The following is a 12,448-nucleotide window of genomic DNA, read 5'->3' as shown; positions in this document are numbered from 1 at the left end:
GAGTGCGTATCCTCTGAGATATCTCAACTTTTGCGTGACCAACGTGTCCGGTGCCTATTCTGGGGTTATGTATGAGGTCAGTATTATGTGTACTTTGGGATTCATGCAAAACGTATTTAAACGGTTGGGATTTTCCATAAAGTCACGCAAAGTTTGAGATATCTCAGAGGATACTAATTCATATTTTAAGGCCTTTCCTTTGGTTAACAGAGCTTTTCTTCCAGTGTAGTAAGAAAAAGAAAAAAAAAGAGTTGCACAGCTCCAGAGGTTATCATAGAAAATATTCAATGATTTATACTTACATAACACCCCTTGTGATAGACAACAAGCCCCCAGTAATGAACAAAACGCTACCCATAACTAACAAAATGAACCAGCAAAAAGTTAGTCCTGCTAAAACTTCTAATTAATGTGCCAAGCCTTCTGGTTTCCTATGGAAAAGCTAATGGACTATAATTTTCTATCCAAATAATATATATATATATATCACTAACACAATAAGACAAGACAAGACAGCAATAACTAGGCAGCTCATAGGAGTTTCTCCTTAAAACGAGATATGAACTTAAATGTCTCTTCAGCTTTAACCTGCTGATGTACATCGCTGCTCTGAACTCTGTCTGGGTGAAATCTCAACAGTGCTTGTTTATATGCCGATTTTACCTGACATAATGTAAGATATAATATTAGCAGCTCCTCAACTACCTGTTCTCAGTATGCAAATCCAATAGTTGTCAAACCAACCAAATACCTGGTTAGGCGTGGGGGATAAGCCACCTCCAACGGAAATGCCCAAGCTACGCAAAATGGAAGCCATGTCAGTGTACCTTTTCTCTATCCTTTCCAGATCCTTCCTCACTTCTGCACGAAGCCCTTCCTTCAGACTCAGTGTTTCTTCATTCTGCAGCAGTAAGTTGAAATTATTGAACAAAAGGTTTCACAAACATAATGGCGGCATCACCAGAGAAAGCGACAGAGAAAATAGATACCTTCTTCTGATTCTGGCGCACCTCCTCTAGGCGTTGCTTTTGCCTCTTCTCCACGTCAAGTATACGCAAGGTTTCTGCCCTTTTCCTCTTCTTCAACTTCTGCACCTCTTCTGCCTGACATAACATTTAAAAAATGATTCAATGATGAAGGGAGTCGCAATGTAACAAAAAGAAATTAAAAACATATTAAAAAATATTAACAAAATAATCATATTCCACGTTTATTATTTGCCATGTGAAGAACCAAACAAAGCCAATCACACCGAAATTTTTTCCTTGAGTAATGTACAACTAATCTTTATATAAATATGTTTACACATCTAGGCAGTCCAAGTAAATGAATAGTCAAAAGCAATCAAGAGATGAAATATTCTCACATATTAATTCAAGCCTCGCATATTAATTTGGACAGAGCAAACTTTTTAACATTAGAGTTTTCTCAATCATTAATACTTCCATATTAGTTTAACCCAATCGTCATTAACATTACTGTATTCAACAACCATATAAATTGTAGGTGCTTGACAACCCAAGACGAAAAACAAAAGTTCTTAGGAGTTCAATAATAAATAGTTCCCCAAATGCACGTTTCATGTCAGTAATTTGTTAAACCCATGTCCAAGGACTATACCAACCTGAATGCGTAGCTGTTCTTGTCTGGATGCCTGCTCTAACTCAGCAGCGCGTTGGTATTCGGCAGACTTCTTGTGCTTTTCTCGTTCTCCAAGTAAACATTCGTCATGCTCAGGCTCAGTGTTAGCCTCATGCACACAGAGCAAAGCATTCTCCTCTCCAATCTTCTCACAATGATTGTTCGCCTCAGAAGCCATAACACTATTCTGCATGAGAGAAGATTCAACATCTCTGCTTGGCTTGCACTTTTCCTTCACCTTCTCATCATTCATCCTATTTGCAATACCAACAGAAGCTTCTTTGACATTTTCTTCTTCAACATTCATCTTCTCCAGAGACCTACCACAATTATTTGCTTCCTCGGAAATATTCTCTTTCATCTCCTCAGGAGACCTAACACCATTTTCTGGTTCCTTAGCAATCTCCTCTTCCACCACCATTTTCTCTGGAGCTCTAACACCATTATCAGAAAATACACTCTTTCCTTTTCTATAAGAGCAGCCTTTAAAACTAAAATAGGGAAAAACTCTCTCCCTAATTTCCTCCTGAAACATGCCAGGAACAAAGCTCCCATACTGTTTCCCTTTAGATGAGACTTTCTCTTTAGATGGGTTTTCACTTGAATCAGCATTTGGCGCACTACAAGCACCACCATCTCCATGCAAACCAAACTTATTTCTCGAACTGGAACAGTCACCAAAGCAATCATTAAATCTATCCTCAAACGACTTAGTCGAACGATGCTCCACATTATCACAAGGGGTGGTTTCAACTTTGTCTGGTGGCATTGTTTTCCTAGAGTGGGCCCGCTCCCACTCTTGGCGAATGCTTCCAGAAGAGTCATCTAAAATCTCACAATCAGAACCCTCACCTTCTGAAAACCCAACTCCTGAACTATCTTTCGATCCAGATGAACCAGTTGCAAAAGATTCAGTCTCTGATGTGAAATCTAGACCGTATCTATTTCTAGGACGACCGTACCGACATCCAGATGTTTCGGCATGGGAATCAGTACCGCTCTCGTCATCATCATCGTCGTCATCTATACTAATTACACAATTGGGGGAACTAGTTGCTTCTTTTCTGACAAATTTTGAGCCCTGATGAGAGGACCCTGGTGCATCGATGATTTCAACATCAGCATCTCCACTATCCAAATCAATTATTTCCACGTCCCCAAAATTATCCCTGGATTGACATCCTCCAAGATTTCCACTCTTAGACTGCATGTTCTGTTGTAATTTACCCCTTGACATTTTCAAAAGTTCCTTGTTTATGCATCTAAAGATGAATCACCACTAGGCAGAGCAGTAAGAAAAAGAATGCAGCCTTATCAGATAAAACCTTCCAAAATGAAATTAGAAACTAAAGAGAGATTAAACTATGAAAAACTAGTTAAATAAAGGAAGAAATCGGACTCAATTTCAAAGAGGCTAAACCCTGACTCTCAAACGAAGCTCCTTCATTACCAAAAAAGAAGGCAAAAAAAAAGTCAATGGAACAGTAATCGTTCAGCGGAGAACCCAATTTCGGAATTTGAAATTGAATCGGAAAAGGGGGAAAAAATTAGGGTTTGGGATAGACTATGCCGAAAAGAAAATACCGAGTTGAGAAGGGGTTATCAATCCAGAGAGATCGGAAATAGGAAGAAGAAGATTGGTCTTCTCTCAGAAGCTCTCCGCCTTATAAATCCGATGCTGACGCCGTCTGCGAGCTCGCGGGGATGAGAGAGAGAGAGAAAGCGCTACTAGCGGAAACTGTCGAAGCGCATTATAGCGACTAGCGAGACGGGCACCAATAGCTTCCTGGACCCGGCTCACAGAACCAGGTCCACACGACCACACGTCGTGTTGGAGTCCCAATTTCCTGGAATTCACATCCTCCTTTTACAATTATTGAATCTGGACCGTTAGTTTTAACTTGGCACGAATCTCAAAACCCAATAATACTGCTCCCACGCTAGATCGAATCCCAAAGCATCTGGGAATTAATCTTAAACCGTAAAGTGAAGGAAATCTTTTACGGTAATGGAGAGGATACTTGTTCAATTTCCTGTTATATTCGGAAATGAACAGGAAAAAATAATTCAGTAAAATTTGTTTTTGTTATTTTTAATATAATATAAGTATAATTTTAAATATAAGAGGGTTCAAATGTCTCTATTTTTTGTGTTTTTATTTTTAGAAGCGTTAATAAATTAAAGTTAAATTATAAATGTGAAAATAAAACTGTTAGATGTGATCTATATTAGTTTCTCTATGTGCTCATAAAAAAAGATTACATTTTGATGTGAATCAATAATTTGAAAAATCAACGTCTAAAAATTATCCATATTAGCACGTTTTTACAAGCTCTGGATGACAACCAAAACAAAGTTGAAATATCATAATTTGTTTTATGGCATAGATAAAATTATGTAGATCATATTCAACGGTTTTATTTTGACTTTTAAGTTTTAAATTTTGAGTTATTAAAGCTCTTAAAAATGAAGACATGATGGAGGCAAAAAAAAAATAGAGACATTTGAACCCTTAGATTGTTGTCTTATAATATAAATAAAAGAGTGATGCATTTTTACTTTATTCTATTTTTTAAAATATAAATACCTTCTATTTTTATTTTAAAATGATTGTGCTGTTATTTTTATAATTTTTTTTAAAAGGCAAAAGCCCATTTTATTAAGGATATGTTTGGATGTGTCAAGAATAGAGGCTATTCTAGAATAATGATTATTCAGAATAGCAATGTGCATCCAAATAACATTTTTTTCTATTCAGAATAGTTAGAATAGCTGCTATTTTGTATTTCTTGTAAATGTTAGAATAATTACTATTCAAAAATGTGAAGAGAGAGAGAAAAAATAATTATTTCTCAGATTTTCGTCAACACACTCCCGAAATGACAAAATTGACACTACTTTTATGTTATCTCCACATTGTGACAATTCGTTTAAGACCCCACTTGCTTATATTTTCTCTTAATTAGTATCTAGTTAACACTATTATTTATCAGTTACAACTATTCACTATTCCAAATGTACAATCCAAATAACATTTTTACTAATCCGAATAGCACAATTTTCACACTAATTTAAAAATTTGTATTTTTTTCTCTATTCTTATTTATTATTCTCAAATTTCGCTATTCTAGCTCTAATCCAAATGTACCCTAAATCAATTGTGCTATTATTAAATAAATATTTGATGCATTACCAAAAAAAGGTTGGATCTGTTTCCTTTTATGGAGACGACAATTGAGGGATACGATTTTTGTGACTTTTATCCATATAATGCAAAATTGAGCGGTACAAAATTTGCAATATTTTTTTTTCATATTAGACATTCCTTATTGTCATTCAATTAATTTCTCTATTACAAATATAAATGGTCAGAAGACATTTGAATATTTATTCGCAAAAATTACAGAACCTCATTACAAAAATTACTTTTAAATACTAAATACATTTTTTCTAGAGAAAAAAATATACGTGTGCAGCCTCGTATTAATTCAAATTAAAACAAATTGAGAGATTTTTTTTAGTAATTTATATTTCATTTAGATTACTAAAAGATCATGGCTGAAATAGAGAAGGAAACACGTGACATGCTGTGATGTGATCAATTTTTTTTTCTTGTGACGAGACCAAAATGGTAGCTGACAGTCATATCACGCGAATGATCACGTCACGTGTGGTCACACCATGACCACATGTAGCGTGACATGACATGACTTAAATTAGTCACGCCAATTTTTTTTTATTTTAATTTAAATTGTTGAAAATTCAGAAAAAAAAATATATCAAAAAATATGAAAAAATATAAAAATTGTAAAATAAATAAATAATATTGTAATTTTTTAGGAAAGACAATTGAATAACTGACATTATTTTTAAAAAATTTAATAATAAATATTTATTGAACTAAACTAGAAAAAATTAAAATCAATACTACATGAATATCGATATTACTGAACCTATATTAAAAGATAAATCTGAATAGTCTATGCGTATTAAAAAATCTAAAAATTAATTAGAAAAAGTTGAATATTATATGTTTCATACCGTGACGTAACATGTAATTTTCACTCGAAAGCAGTCACGTCATGCGATACATGAGTCACATCAAGCAATCGACACGCGTGACGTGACGTGACGTGACGTAACCACACACATTCCGTGACATGATATGACATTCTGTGACGTGACTAATTACACGGTGACAAATTTTCTTCTCTAGCTAGAATGATTCTTCTCATTCGACTAAAATATAAGAGATACGAAGGTAACAATAAGTCAAACTTTGCAAGTTCCAATATGTGCCTTTAAAATTGTAAGAATACAATACATCTGATTTTGGAACTTTTTCCGTTTTGAGAGGAATCACCGACTAATTTTAAAAGCTAATAAAACGTTTTCTATTTTTGTAAGTATTTTATTTCAAATTATAATAGATAATTCTATTTTTATGGATATAATATATTGTATTCTAATGCTATTATATTTTTTTTTAAGAATGAAGATAAAGTAACTTGTGTTTAATTTGTATTGTAATCATGATTATGTAATTATGATTATGCGGGTTAAAGGAATAAAATTGTATTCCTTATTTATGATTTCCAATATACAAGATTAACCATTTGCATTGCTAATATGAGAAATGTTTCCTTTATTACTAATGTAATGTAATTTAAAACAAAGATAGGAAGAAGTTCATTTAGGGCAGGCTGGTGTAAAGAAACAAAATTATCTGAGATCTAAATAAAGAAATTATAATTCATGAATATTGGATTTTTTTTTTTTTTGGGTCTAGAATTACACCTTGTTCGGATGGAGAGTAGAGAAAGAGAGAGAATAGAAAAAAAAATAAAACTTTTCGTCGAACCATGTTTGAAGGATACAGGAGGTGAAATGTTTAACCTTGTATTATTGTAACTAATAGAATCAGTTTCTCTTTCAATTTGAAGTGTAACGGATAGAAAGAAATTTTGTAGCAAATATTTTTTTAGAAAAAATAATACAAATATCAAATCATATATCTTACCTATATAATTCTCATACAATTTTTTTTGTCAAAATCCTACAATAGCCACTGAATTTCTCATTAATCTTCTAAATTTTAATCAACCAAACAAAAAAATAAGACAAAAAGAAAACTTAAATTTATTTTTCTTCATTAATCATCCAAACACGAAAAACTTAAATACGTTAATCTTCATTTCTATTTCATTCCATTCCTTTCTATTATTCACCTCCCCTTCCTTCCTCTGAATACGTATCCTCTCAGGTATTGCAGAGGATCACCCTCACTTTATGATTTGAGATTAAATCTTAACCGATTTGAGATTTAGGTCACCGTAGGAGGCAATATTTTTGGGCTTTGAGATTCATGAAAAGTTAAAAAGAACGGTCCAGATCTAGTAATTGTAAAAGATTCCCTTATCAGGTATTGGAGAGGATGTGAATTCTCCTTTCCTCTACTCTCCATCCAAACAAGGTGTTTAGGTTGGGAGGCGCAAGTCACAACCAAATAAATTTGATCAAATTAGTGTCCTTTATTTCATTTTTCATGGGGTTGACTTTTTGTTACTAGTACTTGTTGGATTAAAATAAAATGAAAATATGTGAAAATGATATTTTGAATAATGAATGTATGTTGATCTTTTACATAGAGAATGGATCGATAGTGTTTGAAAACATATCAAATTGGACCTAAAACAGACATGATATGACTAAAATAAGAATTGCAGAAGTGGAAGAGGGAAGGACTGGGTGTATCCTTCCTAATTGTACCAGATCCGAATAATCACTCTTGCTTGTGTGCTGGCGGGTCAAAGAACAGACGAAACGGGTCACATTCTAGATCATGCGTACATGGATGAGTGGGGTTATGGCCTAATGTTTCCTGTGCAGTTCATTTGATTTGTCGATTCCAGAAACAAGTAGAATTCATATTTTATATTATTAGAGAGATTCTTATTTGTTATATATTATATATTTAATTTTACAAATTTTTTTTTTTCCGTTCCGGAAAATTAAATCCACATATTAAAAAACTCGAGCCATTTAACATTTAGATTGTGGATAGAGGGATAGGCTCAACAAACCGTAATTATCTCCAGACGGTAATCTAAAAAAGACGCACTTCGAAAATTCAACAAACATAAAATCAACCGCTTCAATTTAAGAGACTTCCGCTGTAAGATATATTATTATCTTGCAACAGTACGACATTATATTGGATAGTTAGTCACTATGATTTAGGAGGAGGGTTCAAATGCCTCTATTTTTTGTGCCTCCATCATGCCTCTATTTTTTAAAACTTTAATAAGTCAAGATTTAAAACTTAAAAGTCAAAATAAAACCGTTAGATGTGATCTATGTTATTTTCTCTATCTGCTCATAAAAAATTATCACATTTCAATTTTGTTTTTATGTGAATCAATAAGTTCAAAAATCAACGTCTAGAAATCATTCAAATTAGTGCATTTTTTACAAGCACTTGATGACAATCAAAATAAAATTGAAATGTCATAATTTTTTACATGTGCATAGATAAAATGATGTAGATCATATCCAACGGTTTTATTTTGATTTTTAAGTTTTAAATTTTGAATTATTAAAGTTTTAAAAATGAAGGTATGGTGGAGACACAAAAAATAGAGACATTTGAACCCTCCTCATGATTTAGACCTATTCCAAATCAGATTAGTCTATTTTTGTTTTCTCATCATACAGATTGCTATTTTTAAAAAAAGTACAAGTATCTACCTAGTTCAAGTATCAAATAGCAATTTAGTTGAACTTGATCTGACTTGTAATGAAGCAGCCCAAAGTAGAGAGAAGCATAGTAACAAATGAAAAATTTGGGTTCGATTCGGCGGAGTTAAAAATTCATGATTCGGGTATAATTCGGGAATAGTTCGGAATCATACATTTGAATTCGGACCAAAAATCTTTGTATGAACCGGAATTCTGATAAAAAAATTCAGATCCAAACTCAAAATTTGAGTTACTTTAGAGATCCAAATTCCAAACTAGTGTCAACCATGGGCTGCCACGTGAATGGTCTAGGGTCATTTGAGTTTAAACTTTGGATCAGTACCGCACTACCGCTTCATTTTATAGTTTAAACCAAAAAATTTAATGGAAACCACGTGTCACCTCTACAGTGGACAAGAGCTTGGCCCTACCATGTGCATTGAGCTGAGAAAGTGAGGAGTGGGAAATAGCTGTCGCCTCCGACGCAGACAATGAGACAACCAGTGACGAATTTTTGTGAAGAAAACGCGAGTAAAACGGTAAATTTGTCAAATTCGCGAATAATTCGCGTATTAACCGTTTAATTCGCGAATTGATTCGCTGATAGCTAAAAAACATTTAATTCGCGAATTAAACGTGAATCCTGTTACTATGGAGAGAAGCTCTTCCTTTCCTCTCGCCTAACCCTTGTAACCGTCATTGAATCCACCCCACTTTTATCTCTCTTTTTTATTTTCCAATTTTCCATCAACAGTGGATCCTTTTTATCCAAACCGTCAAACTTCAAACCTAATAATAACTCAAAATGAATAAGAAAATTAAGTGTAAAATAATGTTGATGTCTTTGCTTTCCTGGCGAGACATAATGAAAGATGATAAGAAAAATACAAAAAAATCTGATTGAGAATCAGTATTTGATCTAGTGACAAGGGTAATATTTTTCGTATGAGAAGTTGCAGGTTCGAAATCTGAAAAAAATAAATCTTTGTAAATATTAAATAGTTGGAATACTTGATCTCTAATCTTTACTTAGAAAAAAAAAATCTAATCAAATATGTGGACAATATCTTGAGATTTTTTTTGTGACTTTGTATATTTATGCATTAGCTAATTAGATTGTGTCCTAAAAGTAACACAAATTTTGAATTTGATCAAAATTCGTCTCAATCTGATCCAGGGTGATATGCAGTAGGGGTGTCAACGAGCTGGCTCGATCCGAGCTAGGTCCTAATTTAGCTTGTTAATTCTTGACCGAGCTATAGTTGAGCAAGCTAGATCTAGGACATCCGAGCTAAAACCTTAGCTTGAACTCGTGACAAGCCAGCCTGAGTTAGCTCGCGAGTTGACGAGCTGGCTCGCTAGGTCTTGTTTTAAGAAGAAAATAAATTCTACTAACTTTTTGGATCGAGTTAGCCAAGTTAACTCGCGAGCAAGCTAGACCCCAGCTTGAACTCGTTAATTTTGAACCGAGTTAGTGGCGAGCTGGCTCATTAACAGCTTGGTTCAGTAACAAGTGAGTTGTTAGCGAGTGAGTCAGGTGCGAGTCACGATCGAGCCACGAGCCACGAGTTTTTTTGCCACCTCTAGTATGCAGAAGGTCCCTTTATATTTGTGTTGAACGGTTTGAATTCAAAATCAAAATTTATATTACTTTAGAGGATCCTTCAAAAAAAAGTTAGCATTTCCGAAGGGCCAGGATCATTGCTTCCGGTCATGCTACATATTTTTTGTTTTTTGCTTTCTGACCATTCTTTCCGTCTATTTCTCCAGCGTCTCAATTCAATCTCCGTTTTTCTTTGAATTACTTCTACCCACGATCTCTTAGTATAAACTTGTTTCGTGTGATATTTTCATTAGAATAATATCAATTTACTAGTATTGTTTCCGTTCGTTGGAACTTGTAAAAGAAACATATTATAAGAGAATACAAAAGTATTCTCATACAAAATGATATATTTTTATAAAAAATAAAATAGACCAATGAGAAAAATAATTATTCAACAATAAAAAAATAGACCAACATATTATCATATAAATGTAAAACTCATTCTTTGATGACATACCTATGATCTTTTCTCTTACCGGTACATTTAAACATTTTTTTTTGTTATGTTGCCTAATAGGTAAAAAGGAAAAAAAAATCATCAAATAAGTTGTATTATTTATTGTAGTATTATGACTATTGTTATTATTATAAGGGTTATCCTCCTCTCTCTATAATTTGCAGTGTTATCAGAACCGGACCGGACCGTTGGTTAAACCGAAAAAAACCGGACCCGGTCTCCTTTCCGGTTTGGTCCGTTAAAAAGATCGTTTATGCTGTAGACCCGGTGAAAATTGGTTCAACCGGCCGGATTTTATTAGAAATCAATGAACCAGTTTGATGAAAACCCCGGTTCAAAGCATATCGACACGAGTCTCCAAAATATTCTCCTCTCTCTCGATCGATCTGATCCCATCACTGACCTTAGAGCAATTAACAGGGTCGTCCTTCTCTCTCATCCCTAAGCACGGATCTTCATCTCCTTTCCTTTCCTTGCAGAAAATTGGAGTTGTACACCTCTAATCCCTTCGAAGCAAAATCAAAATTAAAACTTGCGAAACTTGATTGGTCTCGTTTTTGAAAACTCACCTTGGTTAGTAAAGTTAGAAATCTCGGTCGGTACTTCCTGCTGATTTGGCTGTACTCTATTAATGATATATGTCCCACCACTTTTAGTAAAACCCTAGGGGTGCGTTTGGATTGGATTAGAATAGCACTGATAAGGCCATGTTCTGCGGCCCATGTAGCTTCAATTTGGGCCATGAACAAGGCCGGGATTAGGACCTCGTTCTGCAAGGCCAACCCGGGATGCAATGCAAAGTCCACGATTGAGGCCCATAATAAGCCGGCCCAATAAACGGCTTAGACAGCCTACGCCTCGGGGGATAAAAGCCCCAAAGTCTCCCTTGAGTCAATAACCACTTATAACTGGTAGCCGCGTCGGTTATTGACCTCGCCTTCCTAACAGCCACGATCACACGATCATAAGTGACCACATTCACATAACCCTATAACTCATTCACGTTCTGTCTTACCCTGGCAGGGGGAAGGCGGTACGTAGAAAATACTATATAAAGCCATCCCTTTCACAGGAAAAGGGCGAAGGCAGAGATACACCATTACTCTCTGACACCCATAGTCTTTTACACACTTGCCTTCTTATATTCATACTCCGAGATATCAGATAGGACAGAGTACGATATCTCCGGGGTCCATTCCCTTATCTTCGAGGTAATCTATTGACCTCCGAGTTCAGGATCCGAGATCGTCCCTCGATCTCTTTGAGTTGACCATTTCTCAGCCTGTGATCTATAGCGGGACGAGCCCAGTTCCACCCTATTCCAGCATACGACCTGCTACCTCATATAGCCCGTATCAACCACCGTGGGGCCTTCCTTACCAAAGAGCGACATGGCTACCAACACGCGCAAACCACCCACCAACACCGACGACCTTAACCGGCTTTCTGATTTCATTTCGAAGATGCTAGAGTCCTCTCAAGGTGATACTGCCTCCCTCCCCAGAAGCGCCGAAGACCCAGCAGGGGATAGGGACCCTTTCGCGGGGCTCGGGGTTGTCGCCCCTGTCCATAATCCGGATCGACCGAAAGATGGAGTGACCCACCCTGTGGGTCATTCTCAAGAAGCCAACCTTACCCACCGTTCGAGAAGGGTGAAAGTGAAACCCACACCTCGCAAGACGGCCGATACACCCGAGGGGAACATGCCGCCTTGGCTTCCCCCTCATCCTTACTTGCCTTGGTATCCCTCCCTACCATTACCCTTACATGACCCCTCCCGCGGATCCTACCCTGCAGCCGGGCCCAATAGCGACCCCTCATCCTTTTGCTTCGCGACCACCTTCACAACCCTGTCACCCTACGACCGACATCCTCCGTAACGACCGAAGGGACAATGACCCTGCCAGGAGGCTACCGGCGAAGACGGGGCGCAACCTCCTATCAGATTTTGATTAAGAACAGTCGGGGGACGAGGATGGGCATGAAGCCCGGACCACGGAAGGCGG

At 35.9% G+C, this 12,448-nt stretch overlaps 1 protein-coding gene across 1 annotated transcript; it reads right to left on the bottom strand.

Moving 5' to 3' along the window:
* Positions 1 to 231: 231 nt before the first annotated feature.
* On the bottom strand, positions 232 to 3,384 carry LOC144574094 (uncharacterized). Its single transcript, XM_078323955.1, has 4 exons — positions 1,625 to 3,384; positions 990 to 1,103; positions 752 to 901; positions 232 to 663 (listed from the first exon to the last, which is right to left on the bottom strand). Exons 1-4 carry the CDS (start codon positions 2,876 to 2,878, stop codon positions 532 to 534), a joined length of 1,650 nt encoding a protein of 549 aa, XP_078180081.1. The 5' UTR covers positions 2,879 to 3,384; the 3' UTR covers positions 232 to 531.
* Positions 3,385 to 12,448: the final 9,064 nt, after the last annotated feature.

This window comes from Carex rostrata, chromosome 22 (genome assembly GCF_964058835.1).
Source record: "Carex rostrata chromosome 22, lpCarRost1.2, whole genome shotgun sequence".
NCBI lineage: Eukaryota > Viridiplantae > Streptophyta > Magnoliopsida > Poales > Cyperaceae > Carex > Carex rostrata.
Note: the sequence above shows the minus strand (reverse complement) of the source record. Positions and strands in the feature narration are given on the sequence as shown.